Consider the following 21,714-nt stretch of genomic DNA (forward strand, 5'->3'; position numbering starts at 1 on the left):
TCTCAGCCGCACATGAATAATAATGTTTCTATTATGCACACAAGGGTCCAAGTCCAAGAAAATTAACCCCGGTCCGGTGGACTGGAGGAGATAGCAAACGTGACGAAACCTGTCCTCCTTCCCCGGAAGAATCTTCCATGGCCTCCGCTGCGATTCCAGTCCCGGCGATTTCCGCCGTCTACCCACCCGCAAGGCTTCATTTCCGTACGAAGCTTCTTCCTTCATCGTTTCCTCGTCGCCTTCGCCGTCGACTCGCCCCTCCTCTTAGGGCGGCGGCGGCGGCTGCCTCCTCCTCGTCCTCCTCCTCCTCGTCCTCACTTTCTCTGGGGGCGGTTCCGGGGCATGAAGTTGAGGAGTTTGATGTGACGAGCAGCGGCAGCAACGTGGGGCTTCTTGATCGGGTGAGATCCGGCATCGCGATCCTCCGAGATGTGCTTCCTGGCGGAAGTTGGTGGGATCTTGAGCAAATAGAATGGGGGAAGGGGAGCGCTGAAGTTTGGAATAGCGGGAAGAAGGGGTTGTCCGTTAGCGCGGCGCTCCGTCGCATGTGGATGCTCGTGGCTAATGACAGATTGGTCATCTTCGTCGCCTTTGCATGCCTTGCCTTTGCAGCGGTATGGCCTTATGTCGCCTTTAATGTAGGGAAGTAGGGGAGAAAGAACGTGATTTCTATGTTAGAAAAAAGCAGACAAAATGGAAATGACAAATCATACTCCTCATTGATGTGTACTTGAAGGGAAGCTGGCGGGGAAAAAGAAATAATTTGGGATGTTTGCTAACCAAACTTCACGTTTCTTGCCTGATTAGGTGCAATAAGATGAACTTGGAATAAATTTCTCTCCTCATTTGCTTCCGTCCCTTCATTTCCTTTCAAGTAAATAAATGTCAATTCATTAGTCAATTTTTCTTCTTCTCTCTTTTCCTTTCTCTTCCATCAACGACTGCATTGTTCTCAAATTCCAATTATTTTTCTGCATGATTCTGAGAGGAACGAATCTTTTATCTCTTATTTAACTTAGATAACGACAATTTATAGAAAGAGACAGGATTCTGTTAGCATGCATTTGCACCAACTTCACAAAAAACATAACTATTATGTTTAATAAATTGGCATTCTAAGTAAACTATTTGACCCTGCACATACTTGGCAGTATAATGTGTGTAGAACATGATTCAATTTTCTGTTTAATCGTATGGGTTCTCAATCATCATGTAATCAGTTGTACCTCATTCATTGTGTAAATATTGTTTCAAAATTCCAAAGTATAGAAGATCAAATAATGGATTTTCCTTTATTTCTATAACACCATGTTTATATTTCCTAGTGCCTGTGATTATAAGAGATTAGTATGGTAAACTTGTGGTTCTTTAGAAGTCTTGTTGTGAGCTAAACTGATTTGTTTTAGTGCTAATACAAACACTATGTGGTTATCTTTTATTGCTACATCATTGTTGTTTCTTTCTTGTCATGCAGCTGTCAGAAATATCAATACCTCATTTCTTAACTGCATCTATTTTTTCTGCACAAAGTCAACAAACTATGATGTTCTACAGAAATGCAAGGCTTCTGGTTTTGTTGTGCTTAATATCTGGCATATGCAGGTAATTTCTTGTATGGTCTGTACCCTATCTATTTTCCCATCTTTGGTTTTTATATTACTTTTCTGTTTCTATTTCCCCAAGAAAATCTGACCTAGTAAAATGGCGAAGAGGTGCAAAATTTCTATGAAACCTAAAAAAAAATTCCCTGCTTGTTAATCTTCCAAAATTATAACAAATCAATACCTCCTTCTATCAGCCCAAATGAGCTTGATGAAAATACCACAATAGCACCATTAAAATTCAAATTTTCATCAATAATTGTTTTTCCCCTTCTCTCTCCCAGATCTTTCGCCCTTCAACTTCAAGAAACCCATCCTCATCTCCTCTTCCCCTTCCAGTAACTTCTATCCTCGCCTCCTCTTCTTCTAGAGATGTCAACTGGTAAGATACCCACCAAATTTTCACTATCTATATCTGTACTGATTAAGAAATTTAATATCTATATTGAATATTGATCCTGTTATGACTTATGAGTATCTATTGCTCTACCCTTAACCATACCTGCACTTGAATGAATGGCGTGGGTACACTCTAGATATTCATGTGGACCAAAAATAAAGAGAAATTATGATTTGAGTACATATAATGTACATCTATTATATTCATGTGAGTAAGAGTTTAGATAATTTGAATATATTATTCAACAAGAAGGGGCTGTTGCTGAAGATGTCATTAATAGTATAAAAGAATGAGTGGCAAAGATGAAGAGGAGCTTCTAGAGGACTGGGTGATTATTGTCAGTGTAAAAGAAAAAAATTATGAGAATGTGGTACAATTCACTATATTTTATGGTTCAAAATACTAGGCTGTTAGAAAGCAATACATGTAAAAGCAAATATAACAATGATGAAACTGTTAAATGAATATGCAGAGTCAATAGAAAAAAGGAAATGCTAGTATTTGTGAGTGATTAGATAAGTGAGCTTCAATCATATTAAAAGGGAGAAAATAGGTTGATATGATATACATGTCAAAGGCAACTAATAAATTTTATAAATAGAATTGATGAGTCTGAAAGAGCAGAAGGTGCAAGGATTAGAGAAACCAAAGGAAATACTTGTCACTGTACTACTGTAGTAAGAAATGTAGCAGCAGCAGTAGCAGAAAATAATTGACATGCTCTAGGAATCTCATATTGCTGCTGCTGCAATAACAAGAAAATGCTATATTGAGTTGCAGAAACATTGATTTGGGGTTTGACCATCATGGATTCTAGAACCATTGACACCTTTTTTACATATTGATATTTAAGCTTCTAGTTATGTGGCTTACTTTTTTTGTCATCCTCAATCATGCTAAAGATGATGAATTATTATTAGACAAGATGAGACATCAATTTCTGACAACTTGATTGCTGATTTGATGTACAGTGGATTACGAGGGTGCTGTTTCGGTATTGCAAACATGATATTGGTAATATCTAGTGGTTTAAAATGGTTCTTAAGCAAAATAAACTCTTGAATTTTCACATGTACACAATAATCTGCATATAAATAATCTCATATCCTCAATTTGTTTTGCCCCATTTCCTAGGTTAGGCGTATGAGAGAAATGCTTTATGATGCTATACTTTTTCAGGTTAAGTCTAAGTCCAAGACAAATTTCATATTGATTTGTTTTCTGATAGTGCTAGGCATGTTGTTTTTTTATATCAGAATATTTGCTAACCTATGCTTATTGTCATGTTACTATCAGGACATCTCCTTCTTGGACAAAGAAACTGTTGGTGACTTGACTAGCAGACTTGGGTCAGATTGTCAGCAAGTATCTCGTGTCATTGGGAATGATCTCAATCTGATATTACGGAATGCGCTTCAGGTACTGTATATTCTTCACCTCAAGTAATGTATAAATTATTTGGGAATTGGGATGTCAAACCCTTGTTTTGTTCACACAGGCAACAGGTGCACTGATATATTTGTTTATCTTATCTTGGCGTCTTACATTATCGACATTGGCAATCTGTTCTGCCTTGTCAACAATTATGTTCTTCTATGGACAGTATGTTTTTCTTTTCTAGTTAGTTAAATTTTTCTCTAATTGTTGTTCTACTCTTGTAAATTTTCCAGACTTTATACGAAACAATTTCAGCTAGTTTGTTTAATTTTTATATTTTTTTTTTGAAAAAAAATATATTTCTCCTGGCAGCCTAAATTTTCTTCAGTAAAGTATGTTTGACCATTGTGGATAAAACAGGAGAATATACAGAGCCATTGCCTTTTTTAGATAAGAAAACATAGAGAAATAATGGTCCATAGGACTACCATTATCTATTTTGTGATGAATCTTGTGGAAAAATTGTCCAATAGCTGGAAAAATCCAGATAGCTAATTTTAAATAGTTACAACTAACATAGTGGTGGTGTTTAATTTTGTGCTAAAAAATGCACATCATGATAAAGTCCGCCACATTATTGATTATAAGAAAATGGATATGGGTTGATTTGATCGAGTTTACTCAGTGCTCATGTTAATGTTAGCATGGCAGGGAGGATCCTAGCTAAAATTATCATGTATAACCACTAGAGTCTAAGATAATATTGGTCAGTAGCTAATATATGCTTCTCTTTAATTACTGGCAATAGTTGTTACTATTTAGTTTTGTTTGTATCAATTAGAGAAAGGAGAAGCACATAGTCTTAATGAAATAAGAGGCAGAGAAGGTACCTGCAAAATAAGAAATATAGAAGTGACATTGATGCACAGAATGGTTTTGATGATGTTAACCATTCCCTTAGTTAATCTTTCTTTCCCATTTTCCTTACTCTGTCATAATCTCTTTGGATGCTATGCTTGACAAGACAAGGGTGCTATGCCTGGTTCACAAAAATATGGAATGATACCCCAAATTCATACTCATTTTACCTAGTCCTTGGTGTTCATTTTCATTGCCTGGTTCACAAAAATATGGAATGAAACCCTAAATTAAAATTCATTTGACCTAGTCCTTGGTGTTCATTTCCTTCGTTAATGATTTGACTAGGAAGTTTATATTCTTATACATACAAGGCACAAGTACAAACTTTTAGTGTGGAATAAGTATCTAAATGTAAGATGTTGAATTCAAGGTTTAAAGTCTCATTCAGTCTGAGCTTGAGTATGGGTCCCCAGTTAGAACAGGATGTGCTGGTGCTGTAGATGTGCTGGTCCCAATATTGCATATTATTAGCAGCAACTGTAGGAAAAAGAGAAGAAGCAGAATGCCAAGTCCTAATGATGGAAGAGGATGAGGAGATGAGGAAATACCACTTCATTGCTAGAGGAAGATCACCTTGAGCGATGTGGTAGAAGATCCATGTGTGTGGCTGGAAGACTCATTGCCGGGGAATGATATTTTAAATTGTGATGAAAATGTAGTTGATATGTCTCATCATTGGTTTCCAGAAATTTGTAAGACTAAGTATGCTTTATAGACAGGTACCAATGGGTATGCCCTAAGTACTAGTATGACCAACTAGTGTTTCATAGTGACTAGCGTTTCAAATCTAAATTTGGGTATACTTGTTGCCTTTGATTATAATTCCCATAGTTATCAGAACTAAATCTGGAAAAGTTCTGAGTTTCTGTTTCACTAGTCAAACTATAGTAGGCCAATTGGTCAGCTCAGAAATTCCAGTTAATATAACTATGAACCAGAAATTAAAAATGCTAAAATAAACTAATACAAACATATCTAATTTTTAGAACTTAAAAAATAAATATTAAAAAAAATTAAGAGTATATAATTTAAAATCAAAATTCATGGTTTGAATTGTTTTTCAGTTTTGAATATATGATAATGGCAAATTGTTTTCTTATTCTAAACCTAAACTAATAGCTAAACTAAAAATCAAACATTAAAATAAATGAACAAATCGATAAACAGAGATTCAGAATATTAATTGAGAAATTAAAAGATGGAATACTTTAATCTTTAGGCTCACAGAGAGAATTGGATAGCGGGACCTAGATGCTTATGTTTAATGCTGAAAGTAGGGCTGTAAACTGAGCCGAACAGTGGAGGCTCGAGCTCGGGCTTGGTTCGTTATCCCTAAGCTCTAGTTTGACTCGAGTTCAATTTGAACTTTAGTTCTTAAACTCGAGTTCGGCTCGTAATAAAATTAAATAACTTGAGTTTGGTTCGCTCGAAAAAAACTAGTTTAAAAATTAAACGAGCTTAGTTCGAGCTCATTTAAGATAATTATCTATCGCGTCTGGCCTCGCGTCGTTTTTTTTTTCATTTTTCATTTATTAATTAATTTAAACAATTCCTAAGGTAAGTGTGATATTTTGAACAGGTTTTTATAAACCCTAATTAAATTATCCTAATAAAATATATAAAAATATGTTTAAAATTAAAATAAATTTTATTAATTAATATTCTAAAAATTTATTTTTTAATATTTTAAATTTCATTTAAAAAATATAATAATTCTATTTATATTCTAATTTTTTTTTATTATTTTGTATTATTTTAAATTTCATTTAAAAAATTCTTTAAAAATTATATATATTTTTTAAATTCTATTTTTTTAAAAAAATTCTAAAAAGTTTTAAATTTAAAAAAAATTCTAATAATTTAGATTTATATTCTGATAATTTTTTATTATTTTATAATTTTTACTTGATATTTTTTTACTATTAAAAAATATATTATTTAATTAATAATTAATAAAATGAATAAATAGTTAATTTATATAATTATTATATATCTTTGTATTAATTTATATACTTATTATTATTATAGATAGATCAATTTTATTTAATGAAAATTATATTTAATTAAGTTATTGATAGATCATTTTTATTTAATGAAAATTATATTTAATTTTTTTTCTAACAATATTAAGTTGTTCAATAATTGAGAACTTATACAAAATCAATATACAACTTATTTTTATACACACCATAAACATATTTATCTTATAATTACTATATATAAATAAAAAAAATACCAAAACCGTATCGGCACGACACGATACAATATTGAAACTATATCATTCTGATTTGAGACCGAAACCTTGGCACGGATCGAAATTTTAAACCTTGAACGAGCCTCTTAACGAACGTGTTTGCGAGCCTCTAAACGAACATGTTTGCGAGCTCACGAATCAAATGCTGTTAAGCTCAAGCTCAGCTCGATAATGTTTTCGAGCTCGAAATCAGGCTTGAGCTCGGCTCGTTAACTTAATCGAACAAACTCGAACGAATTTTTTTCGAACTGAGACCCGAATAGCTCACGAGCGGCTTGACTAGTTTACACCCCTAGCTGGAAGAAGACTGACAGTTTGATGGTAGCAAATTGCTGTGCAAGGCCAGAATTCCACAGAAAAATAAGAAGAGCGATAAAAAGATCGACCTTTGTAGTGGCAATTTTCAAAGAATGGTTTCATGAAGGTGTTGAGGAACTTCTTGCCTGCTGTGGCTAATGCCAATGTGTGTGTGTGTGTGTGTGTGAGAGAGAGAGAGAGAGAGAGAGAGATTACCAGGCCAGATTTTATCAAAACAGTGGAGTTTTCTGGTTTGGTTTGATTGCATGCTGTGGGATGAGAGAGGACATTACCAGGCCAGATTTTATCAAAACAGTGGAGTTTTCTGGTTTGGTTTGATTGCATGCCTAATCCAATTACCAACTGGACCGGACATGGGCTTGAGTCTTAATTCTTCCGGTCAGATTGGCTGGTCTAGTCTGGTTTTAATAACTAAGATAACATCCTTTTGCAATTAATGTTTACAATGAAGCTCAATCTTATATGTCATGGCAAGATCCCTGCTGTAATCACCTTTGTGCTTAATTGTTGGTTCCTTCAAGCACTAATATTTAAAAATTCTTATATTTCCTATATTGGTGGAAAACTGTTCTCATTCTACCTATTTTTTATGTAGATACCAGAAGCAAGCGGCAAAGTTAACTCAGGAACTTGTTGCAAGTGCTAATGAAGTAAGATGAGTTTTTGGATGTTGTCAAATGCTGCTTATGTTTCTTCTTCTTAGTCATTGTTCTCTGATTCAGGTAGCACAAGAGACATTATCCTTGTTCCGGACAGTCCGTGTTTATGGGACAGAAAAACAAGAATTTGGAAGGTAAGTCAAGATTTTAAATTTTGCTCTTCTTGGTAGTCATGTGAAATTTATTGTTCTGTTTATGTGCCAAAAGGCCCAAAACCCAAACAATGTTGGTACAAGTTATTATTATTATTTTTTGAAAATTACCTATTTCACCCATCCGCTGAAAACGAATGCAATGCATGTGCTTGTCTCAGTCCTTTTCATGTGAGAATAATCAGGAGAGTAGAATAAGGTGACTGAAGAGCAACATGATCTTAGAGCGCAAGTGGAGTTCTTCCTCTTCTTATCAGCCACCATTCGCTGGAGAGCAGTTCCTGCTCATTGATCGCGCCTTCTCTTTTGAACCCACACATCCTTGAAAATCAAACAGAAGGTGCAATCAATAATGATCCTACCAATCTCTTGTCAATCAACAAAAGTATATACACATACACACACACACATACATACAAGGCTTGGATCTGGATGCATATAGGGGTTTGGTTCATGTTGATCTATGGCTAGTGTGAGCAATTTTCTTCCTCTTTTGCTTCTTCCATTTTCGTCCTCATCCTTCCCCTCCACAACGCTTTCCAAGCTGTATGATATCGGTGTGGTAAGCACTAGTATTTGACTGTTTCAATCAGGGAGCAAGATGGGCATTCTAAACCTTGAGGCAATTTGCCTTTCTGTTTCTCTTCCAACCAATTCACATAATCCCACATGCATATTTATGAATTCACTGTTTGACAAATGCTCTTACCTAAATTATGAAAGTATGTATGTATATATCCTTCTCCATTTATGCTTATTCAAAATCCTAGAATTTTATTTCTACTCTTTGAATCTTGTTCAATGAAAGCTTGTGTTTTCTAAATTTTCTTCCTATTACACATTCATTTTTCTCATATCTAAATTTTTTGTTTTACAGGTATATGAACTGGCTTAAAAGTTTGTCAGAAGTCAGCTTGCGACAAAGTGTGGCTTATGGATTTTGGAGTTCAAGCTTCAATTTCCTGTATCATTCAACACAGGTCTTTTAATACACTGCATCTTGAGAAGCTTATGTTTGACTATTAGATTCAAGTTTATTGTCAAATTTGTAGAACCTTTATTTCAGTTAAATTCATAAGGTTATTGAGCATGCTGACATTAATATTGCATAAACTATAATTTGTGTACATCCTTCTAATTTCAAGTTATACAAAACATTATTTTAATTCATGGATAAAATGACTATTTTCTCTGGTCTGCTTATTGAGAGGTACTATAATCGAACACATTTGTAAAGTTGGGGTTTTAAGATATCTTTGATCTAGGACCTTGTAATTACGGAAATGCCCAGGGGTGGTATACCTGTAAATATTCTTAATCATACATGTGTATGTGTGGAAGGGGTTACCTGATTGACACAATGATCTTGTGACAATTCTGTTGTCCATATCTTTCAAAGACAGTCTCGAGAGTGATCCATCTTCATTGATTCTTTCATTACCCAAGGCACCAGTGTTCACTAGTGTCAGCGTAATTATTCCCTTTGGTTGTTTTCATAGCATATTGATCCCATAATAAAAATCCAACTATTTTTTTTTGGTAAGAATATCTTCTATGTGAATAAATTGTATCTGCATTCCTTAATAAAAAGTGCAAATAAAAAAATGTATTTATGAATTTGTGAAAAGGAATTGTTTAGTCACTGCTCACCTGAAACTTTATTTTCACCATGCCTTGCTTTAATCTTTGGGCTAACCTTTGTCATAATGTTATTTCCAGATTATTGCAGTTCTGGTAGGTGGAATATCTATTCTTTCTGGTCAGATTTCAGCAGAACAGCTGACCAAGTTTATTCTATATTCTGAGTGGTTGATTTATTCTACCTGGTGGGTGGGAGACAACTGGTCTTCATTGATGCAGTCAATAGGAGCAAGTGAAAAGGTTTTTGAGCTGATGGATCTACTGCCAAGCAAACAGTTCTTAGCTGAAGGCAAGCAATTTCTATTGCTTTTTGACTACATGACTTTTTTTCTTCTTGTTTTTGTGATGATTTGGTGTACCTTTCTTTGTCAAAGTATCTATTATGCAAATGTACAAGAGATGTCTCTGCCTTCTAATACAAAAGATTTTAGGGCAACAAAAAATTCTTGTCTAGTTAGAAAACTACAGATTGAGTATTCAAGTAAAAAATCTTCCAGTTTGTGTTTGTTTCTCGCACTTGCATTTGCTTATCACCATAGTTGTGATTCCTCTCTGAGTCCGTCTCATTCAGTCTATAACTTTACCATAACAATTGAGTAAATGCCCTCAATATAAGGTTTAAAATTTTGTTTTGTGCCGGTTGGCATGTGAAACATTTCATCCCGCTCGCTGACTGGCATGCATACTGAACAACTCGAGACAATAAAATCAGTTGTGAATCTTCTATGAAGAAGGCAACACAGTCAGATGCTTCCCCAAGGCATTTGTAGATTCTGTGATGTCACATGAAGCTTCTCTTGAGCATGCGAGCCTTCTTCAAAGATGGCAATGCAGTGAGGTGGTGCAAGCCTTCAGCAAGGTGAGTTACAAAGGTTAGGATTTGGTTCTCCTATTCTCTTCTGCCTTCTTGTTCACGGATCTTCAATGTCTACACTTTTCCAATTCTTCTCCTCCTTGGTGCCTCCGGCATGGCATATCAATACGTGTGGCACAACACTTTTGCAAAGACCTCTAGGGCATACAAAAGCAGGATAACAACGGGCGGTAAGGAAAACTGTCTCATCTCAATCAATTTGTAGTTCTCAGCCTCATTAGAGAGAAAGAGATCTTGAAGTTTGATTGATTGATTCCTCACTTTAGCTCCTAAAATTCTTCAGGCAAAATTTGACAGTAGTGTCACTTTAGTGAATTTGTGCTAAACCTAATGTTTGTGCATAAAATAAACTCCAAATTTCATGTGCTACATTTCTCATTTGAAATCTTTGTCATAACAACCATGAATCTATTTATTTCAATTAACACAAATTTTTATTTAAATTGACTTTTCCAGTTCCTATTGTCTGCTTCACTCACATTGTTCTTTACACTGCTTGGACGTTATTATTGTTTGACAGGAGTAAAGTTGCAGAAGCTTGAGGGCCGTATTGATTTTGTTGATGTCTCATTTAATTATCCTTCAAGATCAACGGTATGCACAAAGCCTATGATGCTTGATTCTGTTAAAATCTAACCAACGTGGCTCTGCATTCATATGGGACTAGTTTCTAAACTAGTCTTTTATATGAAGATAGTCTTGCTCAATAGGTTTTACCAATAGAAGCTCAATATGTCTGATTGAGTTTTTTGATGCTTTAACATATTCAGGGAATTCAATACCAGCTTAAATTGTTCCCAAGTATTTATTTCCTTTTTCCGTAGTTGAAAATTGAAACAAATAAGATTATGACACTTGCCTTTTCAACACCCAAGCCTTGTATAATTAACTATGTTATATTAATTGCTGATAGTGTACTTGGATTAAATTTGTAGGTTGACTTACGTAGAAATTTTTTAGTAAATAAATGATTTCATATAGGTAGAATAAAAATTATATATATGAATTGCAGTTTTGGCAATATAAAAAGAATTAAGAGAATAGTTAAGATGGATAGACATGGAAATTCTTTCAAGTAAAATTTTAGATATTTTGATTCTATTATTCAACTAAGAGATAAGGGAATAAGTGGCCAAAATGGAAACGATCTTTTCGAATCTTCTGTGATTGTTGTCTGCTGCTTTGGCTTAAAGGAAAATATTTATAAGATTGTGGTACAATGTGCCATATTTTTATAGACCGGTGTTCCCTTTAGCTACAAGGGAAACTTTTTATAAAGTTGTGGCACGTGTTATATTTTTATGGATTAGAGGGTTGGGTTGTTAGGAAGTAACATATACAAATTTAATAGAGTAGTGATTAGAATGTTAAGATAGATGTTCAGTGTTACCTTAGATGATAAAAAAGCTAACATTTGGGAGCAATTAGACTAGCTTCAATTAATGAAAAAAACAGAGTATATAGGTTGAGGTGGTATGAAAATATTCATAGGTGACCAACAAATTATACAATTAGAAGAGGAATGAAGAGTGACAGGTCTATGGAGTAGAGGAAGATCAAAGAAATCGTTACTAAATGCAATAATATGACTTAGTTCATCAGTATATGCAATATAAATGCCTTAATCGATTTGAATGCTACTAGTGATAAAGTATTGCATAGAGTTCAAAATGGAGGATAAGATTTCATGAAGCCACTACACATATTAAAGTTGGCTGCCACATCTTTAGAGATGTTTATGTCCAAGAAGATCAACACATCTAGCGAGCTTCAATGTCCACCACCCCACCCCCGCCCCCTCCCCGACCCAGCAGAATATTGCTAGTATGTAATACATTAATAGGTTTGGTAGGTAGACGTGTTTCATGAGTTTTAAAGTTTAGATGGTTATTGAAACATATTTGGATAGTGATTGCAAAACTCCAAAGAGTATTTGAATTTTTAGAGTGAATCTTAAGTGGCCATGGCCGAGTAATGAAATAGTAATCAATTATAGAGACAACTAAATAATAAAAATCCAGTTGGTAGACACCAGACTGAGATTATGAACTGGATCACAAGGTGTGTGTGACCTATTAGAGTAAAAGAGTGGTATTTTCAGGATTTGTGACTCAATTAAAACAAGAAGGCAACCGAGATAAAATTTCCATGCTCTTTCTTTATTTTGGATATAGATGAATGCAGTTATGTAGATAACAATGCCACTGATATGAAATGAAAGGCAAAGTGAAGACACAATAACTCACCCAATTATTAGAGAACTCTAATCTCAAATCCATCAATTGTTGCTTTTTCTCTTGAATCCTTTAAGTATACCGTACATAACTGGTCAAGAAAACAATTTAATGTTGCGGCCAGATGAGTAATAGAAAGAAGAGTTGCAAGAAACATATAGCATATTCCATGTGGTAGAGCATGAGGGCTATTGGGATTAGAAACAAGAGAAATGGTGTGCGAGTTGAAAAGAGTGGGGAGTAATGTCTGATCGCTTGTAGCATGAAACTTCTGATCCATAGTCTAGAAACCAGAGTAGATGCTCATGCTCATCTGTAGGTACGGTTACATTGGGATAAGACATTTTGAGCCAAATCAATAAGATTGAATGAAGTTACAGTTGTGCAGGAACAAACTTGGAGTAAGGTTATTGTTTTTTGTTTAGATTACATTTGATGAAGACCATGCCTAGTTTTTTTTGGAAAAAGAACAAAACATTATAGTGGAACTAACATGAAGTTAAGTAATCTCTATATTCATTAATTGTGCGGCGCACAGTTTAATTTTTCATATTTTCAAGAAAAAAAATAGGAAACTTCTCATGGCTACTCTAAATATGTTATCCTAGATTTGATTTGATTCAGATGTTTGATGCAATCATTCAGTAATCAGTATAGGGCATCTACAAAAATACTTATCTTCTGATTTCATGAATTTTATATTTGAGCAGGCAACAGTCCTGAGAAAATTAAACTTGTCTGTACACCCTAATGAAGTAATTGCAATTGTAAGTCTGTTCTGTGCTCTATGATATTTGGAATATTTGTTCTTGATGAATAAAACAACTAGTCATTATATCCAAATGGCATACCATGACATAGCTTCTAGGCTATAGTTTGTTTAATTTTATCTTACATACCTTTCTCAGGTTGGTCTTAGTGGAAGTGGTAAAAGCACCCTTGTCAATCTTCTCCTGGGTTTATATGAACCAACAAGTGGCCAGGTAAACTTACTGTCATATAGCTAACTTAGATGCTGTTGCTTTAACGGAATGTACTAATAATAGCCAGGGAATAAAGCAACTCTGATGCAAGTAATTTAGATATAAATATTTAACTCTGGTTGCCTGACTATAGTCCCAAATTCCAATGAATATATGTAACCTTACAACCATTTCTGATATTATTACAACTATGTTTCTACTGTGCCAACATATCTCTTAATTAAATAAAGCTGCATATTTGGTTGCATAATTTGATCTAATACCACAGCTAAAGTGCCTGGTGTTTTTTTTTTTCTCTACATGCCAATCTTCAAAGTCCCATTGAAACTTGCCAAGGGTTTCTTCTTGTTTACTTTGATAAGATGAACTTTGAGATTATAAAAGACTTCTTGGTCTTCATGAAAAGAAATCTGCAATATCCAGTCATTCACAATGCTGTGTCACCCTTTAATGTACTGGTAAGGTCTATAGATCTATTCCTTGATTGGAAGTTTGGTTGAATCAGGGTCTAGATTGTTTCTCATTCTCTGTAACAAACTCCTTCCTGATTTTCTTTGTGTATAAGGTAATTTGGGAATAATGTGTAACTCAATTATCATGCATGCCATTGCACGTTTGAGTTGATTATTTATAAGTATTTTCACTTACCTATAATTCAGCAAAGTTGACTCCTGCATTTGTTGGTACTCAGTGCATAACAAAGCTTTGGCATGTATATAACTCTGTCGTTGATAATTGAGATTCACATGTTGAGCCTTTGTCGGTGGATTGGAAGCTCAAAGTAGTTGCTAATGCCCTCATAGATTAAAAAGAGGTCAATACAAACAATTATGTCCTTGTATATAAGCCCGAGCACTTCCTTCAGTATTTATTCAAGAGCCTTCAGTCACACCACCAATCCATCTTGAAAGAAATTTTGCTCCTAATGCTTATTTTGTTTAACATAATAACTTGGAAATTTCATTCAATTCTTCATCTTGTACGTTGACATTCCTACAACCATAGGCCATCCTTCAACCCAGGTGTCAACACTGGCATTTATTAGCACAAAGGACAATTGAGATACATGCAACTTTTTCTATTTGTGATAACTTGTAGCGTTTTCTTTTTTTAATTGACACTAGGTATCTATCTTACGCCGACTAATCTTGGAGTGACCGATCCGGTCCCACGAAAGTTTTCCACCAACTACTAAAGTGAATTGTGAAACGTTCACAGCGGACGACCCATCAGTCCAACGTTCTTAGGTCAACTACCTATTAAGGAAAATTTAAACTGTTAGCATTTTCTTATTCATAGGTAAGTAACTAAGAGGAAGATAATGACAACTTGTAAGGTGTCTAATTCTTGACTTTTTTTTATAGAGGAGAATGATGCAAATAGAATAGTCCCATTTTAAATAAAATCAATTCATGAAATATATTATTTCCTAAGGGTCTAAAGTAGCATTATATATATTTTCTACCAATCTGTAAATCTAAGTCTATTGTTTTCCGCAAGTTTTTGTGAGACTTCAATAGTAAAAAGCCTATAAAAGAAGTCCCTATCTACTCTTTGAACAAATGGAGCAATAATATAATTTTTTTTTTGAGAATTTCTTTCCTAACTCATGAGATTGCTAGCAAAAGGCATGCAACCTCGTGAGCTCGCCAACTAAAGCACATTGATTTGTCCTTGCATAGCACCAAATCTTGTAAGATTGCCAATTGAAGCACATGAATCATGTTGGTGTTCTGCCATGATAATTTTCTTGCATGATGGAGATAGCCATGCAAGGAGGTTGCAGTGGCACCAAATAAAGGTTTGGCATTCTTGGCTTTGCACAATGGTATGTGGCTGTGAAGCTAAAAAATCGACCCAGGTTCAAGTTTTGTTAGAGAGTAAATTGTGGTATGTGATCAACAGACGGAAGAGGGAAGACCATAGACAACGAGAAAGGATACGCTAACAGAACCTAACAAGTCTCATTCCCCTTGAAGGTATCAAAGTGTTAGCAGTCCGGTGCACGAAACTCCCGCCATACGGGGTGTCGGGGAAGGATCCATTGTACGCAGTTTTATCCTGCTTTTTGCAAAGAGGCTATTTTTAGGATTCAAACTCGTGATCTTTTGGTCATAAAGCAACAACTTTACCATTGTGCCAAGGCTCTTCTTGAAGGTATCGAAGTGGAAGAAAGAAATTCAAACCTTAAAATTAACAAACTCTTTTACCAACTTGGGAGTAATAAATCTCTAAACAAATTTAGGGGGTGTTTGGTTCTTTCTTAGGAATAGGAATCGGAATGAGAATCATTATATTGTGGAATGGGAATGGGTATGAGCATGGATATCACTCTTAAAAGCAATGTTTGGTTAGTTGCATATTTTCTATCGGAATAAATCAAAATTTTCTTTTTTACCCTTAAAGAAAAATAAGAGAAAAAATTAGATGTGAGAGAAAGATGAATGTGAGAAAAAAATATGATGAAAGAGAATGATGAGAGAGAAAGTATGATGAGAGAGAAAGTGTGATGAGAAAGAATGAAGAGAGAGAAAGTGTGATGTGAAAGAATGAAGAGAGAGAAAGTGTGATGAGAGAAAATGAGAAAAAAGAGTGTGATAGGAGAGAGAATGATGAGAGAAGATGAGAGAGAAAATATGATGTGAGAGAAAGTATGATAGGAGAGGATGAAGAGAGAGAAAATATAATGAGAAAACAATGAGGAGAGAGAGTGTGATGAGAGAGATTGAGGAGAGAGAAAGTATGGTGAGAGAGAAAGTGTGATGAAAAAAAGAGAACATTGAGTGTGATGGGAGAGATCGAGGAGAGAGAAAGTATGATGAGAGAGAAAGTGTGTTGAGGAAAAAAAGGAGGGAGTGTGACAAGAGAGATTGAGGAGAGAGAAAGTGTGATGAGAGCGAAAGTGTAATGAGAAAAAAAAAGAAAAGGGAGTGTGATGGGAGAGATTGAGGAGAGAGAAAATATGATGAGAGAGAAAGTATGATGAGAAAAAAAAAAAAAGAGAGTGCGATGGAAGAGATTGAGGAGAGAGAAAATTTGATGAGAGAGAAAGTGTAATGAGAAAAAAGGAAAGAGAGTGATAGGAGAGAGAAAGCGTGTGATAAAACGATGAGAGAGAAAATATGATGAGAGAGAATAAGGAGAAAGAAGTGATATGAAAGAAAAAATAAATAAATATATTTTGATATTTGATATTTGATATTAAGGGAGAAAATTTTAATTTTAGGTCAAGGGTATTTTTGGAATAAGAGAATATTTTGATTGATAAAAATAGGGTAATGACTCATTGAAAGGGAGATACATGGGAACGAGTTATTACCCAATTTCAAGGATTCATTCCCTTATTTGCATTCCTATTCCTATAATCCAAACATTAACAATGACAATCAATGATTCTCATTTTTCACTCCTATTCCCCTAAACCAAACACTCCCTTAGTAAAGGAACTATATCCATATATATAGGTTCCATATATACTAACAAAACCTAATAGGTCATGCGGGACTAAATATAACTTTTAGATTCCGTGTTTCTAATAAAATACGAGCTTAATGTAAGGCTCTTAACTTTCTAATTTGTTTGACCACATTGATGGTTGACTTCCACAAAATAATCCTTGATAATATATTTGTTTTCATATTGATCAATTCTGTTATCCAAGTATTTTCAATTACAAAGCCAAAATCTTTTTTATGAGGGTGTTATGAATATTATAAATCTGAAAATATTTTAAAAAATTTAATCGTGTTATTAACCGACCATTATCAAGAGAAATAGTCATTTACCTTTGCAACATAGTTGATGTCAAATATATTTATATAATGGATTCAAATACAATTTTGTTATTTTCAGAGTGCTATTTATGTGTTGCAGAATATATTAGTGTTTGTCTATTGACTATCTTTTTTTATTATTGCTTCTCCATTGACTTTTTTCTATCCATAAGTGTAGCTTTATCATGTAAAAATGTATTTTCCGATGCAGATATTAGTCGATGGAGTCCCTCTTACAGATTTGTCTATCAAATGGTTGAGGAAGAATATTGGATATGTAGGACAGGTAAGCAAATCTATAGTTCTAAAATCCATATTTTTCTACTTAATAAATGTTAGTACTTCAGGTTCAAGTTATTTGATTAGTAGGAACCACGACTGTTCCGCATGGATGTCAGCTCCAACATAAGATACGGGTGTCCTAGAGATGTAAGTCATGAGGAAGTGGAACGGGCTGCAAAACAGGCATACGCTCATGAATTTATATCATCTCTTCCCAATGGCTACGAGACACTTGTTGATGATGCTCTTCTTAGTGGAGGTCAGAAACAAAGAATTGCTATTGCCAGGGCTATTCTTAGAGACCCAAAAATTTTGATTCTTGATGAAGCCACTAGTGCACTTGATGCAGAAAGTGAATTCTATGTGAAGGTATTGTTTAACTATAAATAAAAGTTTAAAAGTATGAATTTGCAAAAGTTATAAAAACTCTAAACTCCTTTTGTTTTTGGGTTGTCACAGGAGGTTCTTCATTTAGTGCAAAATAGGTCTAGTGTAAAGAGGACTGTTTTGGTAATAGCACACAGGTAAGTTTACAGATTTATAATCAGTGATAGCTATTTTGTCATCCTCACCTTATGTTTGGTTTCATAGGTTATCTACAATACAAGCAGCCGACAAGATAATAGTGATGGATAGCGGAAGTATTGTTGAGGTATTCCTTATTATCTCCTATCATAGGCTTTGTTTTTTTTATTCTTTCAATCATTCAATGAATTATTACAACAACTAGTATAACGCCCTTACTATGTAGTTTACCATTCTTTAAAAATTTGTTAGTCTTGAATATAATTTGTATCAATTCCCTCTAATATGTATAATTTTCTTTTACTCAATCAAAAAATTTGAACAAACATGTAAATATAAAAATTGGAAATATCAAACATATAATGTAAAGGAGGAACGAAATAAACAATAAAAATGGAACTACACTCACATTATGGCCATGGAAAGAAACTATTTTCTTAAAGAACTAGTTCCATCGTGTTAATTTTCTCTTTTACAATTATCATATCTTTTTTTAATCTTCTATATGTACATTAAAGAAGAGGAAGATCAAAGAATACTTCATTAGTAACGATGAATTAGGATAAAATTAATTTAAATATAGATGATACTATACTAGGGAATAGAGCCTAATGACGTAGGATTGTAGGAGGATCCATATAGTCGACTTCACCTAGTGCATAAGATTTAGTTGTTGTTGCTGCTTATATCTTCTCCTTGATAATAATTGGCCACACCACAATTCATTAAATTAATATGATTGAAAGTCGCCAACAAATGGTACATTGGTTAATAAAACTGATAAATTTAAAATAATAAAAATATAACATATGACACAAAATTCCCTCAATAGTTGCCCCCGGATAATGATGCAATCGTTAGATCCTCCAATGGATAACGGATGGATCTAAGGTTCAAGTCTTAGCTATGGCGCACTGCAAGGAATTTTTTCTACGGTGAAAAGCGGGCCTAAGAATGTTGCCCATCTGGGGTAAATTTCACCCTGCCTGTACAGGCACTGCCCCAACCTCTCACAATGAGGTGGTGGGACCCACTACTTAAGTGTGGGCCCCACCATCCCAATGTGAGAGGTTGGGGCACTGCCTGTACAGGCAGGATCGAATTAACCCCCATCTGGATGGGCCCCCATTAGTACTTCTCGATTTGCCCTGATGACCGGTGGAAAATTTCAGTAGGCCGGGCTGGTCATTAGTTGGTTTGAAGAACTGGATATTTGGATTATAAAAAAAAATCCCTCAATAGTTAACTTGAATGTCCACATGTAGATTATTTTTCAGATTAAGGCTCTTTTCCTTTTTAATAAAGTGATCAATAAACAAATATTATTTATTTAAATATTACAATATTTAGATATCCTTGCGGATCGAATATATCAAGCATTAGTATAAGTACACAAAATATTTGCTTATCAATAATTACCGTTCTTTACAAAATTTATGTAAGACCAATAAATTAACGAAAAATATAACATTAAAGAATAACATTAAGAGCAATGGTAATAGAGACAGAATGCTAGGATTTTGTTTTTTTCTCGTCATGATTGTGATGTTTCACATCACTGGGAAAGCAACAATGCTTGCATCTAAATCCATTAGCTTTTGTTATCATCTGCAAATTTGCTAATACTTTGCTACCGAGAGCACCAACTGGGTCTTGCCAAGGACACCAGCATATTAATTGTAAATCATATCCAATTATAAAGGGCCACACACTAACCAATTAACGTTTTTCTTGGATTTATTTATTATAAATCATATTAATCAACAAAGTCTCACTTGTTGCAATAAGATAGTACGACTGCTGTCAAAGAAAAGCACTTCTAAACCTATTATCTGCATGGCTTAAAGGATGCTGTCGGCCTCTGAGACACCATCTCTGATCTATCAACAGTAATCCATGCGACAGTAATGTTCTTAAACTGGACTTGGTCAACACTAATAGGGATCAAGTCAGATAACGAACACTAATTTTATGTTGTAGGTTCATTCATGGTTTCCAAATGATATATTTTCCTTTTGCACATTACCAGATATGCATTTCCTTCCATGTTTCAGCAATCTCTACAAAATAGGGTATCATATGATCATCAAAACACATTAAATGCAGAATGATCTATTTTGCAATTACAAGCATTATTTATTTTCTTTCTTTCTTTAAAATGCAGATGGGGAACCATAAAGAGCTGATTGAAAAGGATGGCTTATACGCACAGTTAGTAAAACGGCAAGCCAATCCGTTTGCATGTTAGTTCAACCTACAAATTCATTAGGAGATTCGTCGGATCGCTCCATGGTTTTATCTGAGTGGAGCAACCATAAATTTGCCCGAACCATGATGGTCCATTCCACAGAATCAGTATAATGTACAAGATACGTTTGCTATTAATTTCCACAAATGTAAAGCATTCTTTTGCAAGGCCTCAAATGTTGTTTACCATGTTGTATGATCAAATGCTATCATAGGAGGTGCACCATAAATGGTGCTGTTTCATTTGCTCAATTTGCAAGGACCATGTTGTACAAACGCAGCTAGAAGTCTTATTAAAAAGAAGAAAGGTGGTTTAAGTTGTGGATTAATAATGTAAATTCAATGCCAAAATCCCTATTGCCATGGGGGCTCTAGAATAACCCTCTGCATTGGAAATCAAAACTATCAACAATGATTTTTGCCATCACAAATATTTTCCTTTTTCTTTTATAATATTTCGTTGCAAAAAAAAGGAGGTAATTTTATTGCTTCTTCGTATAACATTGTGTTATCTTTCTATGTATTGAAATGATATTCAAGTATGATCTATTCTTTCTATTCACGCTTTTCAAAATAGCATGAAACAGCGAACCTTGACGTGTATCTCTTCAAATTTTCTTCTCTGGAATTAGGAAAAACAATATTTATATTACTTTGTTTTTAAACTTCATTTCTTGATTCTTTTCTCCTTCAATGGACTCTATCCCAATTGATCTCCTTCATGCTTTCTGCAATGAAGAACAGCAAATTTTCTAGTGTAGGGTTTATCCTTGGCTTGGAACCAAATCTCTCAATGAAGATGGGAACTTTTTGATTGTGGCTAGAAGAAAAGAAATGCAAAGATATCGTCCAACGGCTTAATTCCTTGGATGATAGGTGTCTTCTTGAAGTTTGCGATGCCGCTCCCTTTGACTTACAGATCGGATCCTTTTGTTCACTTTTTTGGATCAAGAGATGATCCACAATCCAATTGAGACTAGATCGTGACAGTAATTCGGTCATAATTGGTTGTGATATCCCTTGAGTCAGTTTCTCATTTAGATTGTAGTTTGGGTTGGGACAGGTAGCTAGAGGCCGTGTTCCTTGGCGGTCGGCAAGAGGAGGATGAATTGTCTTGAAAATCAAAATCAACATTTCTCAATGTTTCAAACTTAATTAAGAAAACATTTGTATAAAAACAAAACATAAATGCGTAAATTAAAAAGCAGAGGCAAGAGAATTTACTAGGTTTGCAATCAGAAGATTGTTAATACTAGACAAATGAAGTTTACTCAAGTCTCCTTTGGACGGATAACCACTTTACAATGTTGACATTTCACAAAAGTAGTAGAATAAGAATAGAAGTCGTTTTACAAGTGATGTTCTAACTACAGAAATCATGACTGCATTTATAGGCATGATCCGGGCGCTTGGACGTGTTCCGGGCACCTGGGTATGGATAAAATTTTATCCACGTCGCAACAGATCGCGATG

The 21,714-nt window shown here is 34.5% G+C and overlaps 1 protein-coding gene across 1 annotated transcript; it reads left to right on the forward strand.

Moving 5' to 3' along the window:
- Window positions 1-38: 38 nt before the first annotated feature.
- Window positions 39-20,618, forward strand: LOC122047546 (ABC transporter B family member 26, chloroplastic-like). The gene is made up of 18 exons (XM_042608902.1): window positions 39-614; window positions 1,475-1,602; window positions 2,973-3,015; window positions 3,136-3,180; window positions 3,298-3,420; window positions 3,500-3,603; window positions 7,467-7,521; window positions 7,594-7,664; window positions 8,560-8,662; window positions 9,402-9,612; window positions 10,718-10,791; window positions 13,142-13,198; window positions 13,340-13,414; window positions 17,399-17,473; window positions 17,557-17,838; window positions 17,929-17,993; window positions 18,061-18,121; window positions 20,159-20,618. Exons 1-18 carry the CDS (start codon window positions 138-140, stop codon window positions 20,240-20,242), a joined length of 2,133 nt encoding a protein of 710 aa, XP_042464836.1. The 5' UTR covers window positions 39-137; the 3' UTR covers window positions 20,243-20,618.
- The last annotated feature ends 1,096 nt before the right edge of the window (window positions 20,619-21,714 follow it).

Source organism: Zingiber officinale, chromosome 2B (genome assembly GCF_018446385.1).
Source record: "Zingiber officinale cultivar Zhangliang chromosome 2B, Zo_v1.1, whole genome shotgun sequence".
NCBI classification, from domain to species: domain Eukaryota; kingdom Viridiplantae; phylum Streptophyta; class Magnoliopsida; order Zingiberales; family Zingiberaceae; genus Zingiber; species Zingiber officinale.

Excerpts from the sequence above, each read along its gene's own strand:
- LOC122047546 (XM_042608902.1), top strand. The coding sequence starts at position 138 with ATGGCCTCCGCTGCGATTCCAGTCCCGGCGATTTCCGCCGTCTACCCA. Across the intron at positions 3,016-3,135 it reads GTATTGCAAACATGATATTG|GTTAGGCGTATGAGAGAAAT; the intron begins GTAATATCTAGT and ends CCCATTTCCTAG. Across the intron at positions 17,994-18,060 it reads GTTTTGGTAATAGCACACAG|GTTATCTACAATACAAGCAG; the intron begins GTAAGTTTACAG and ends TTGGTTTCATAG.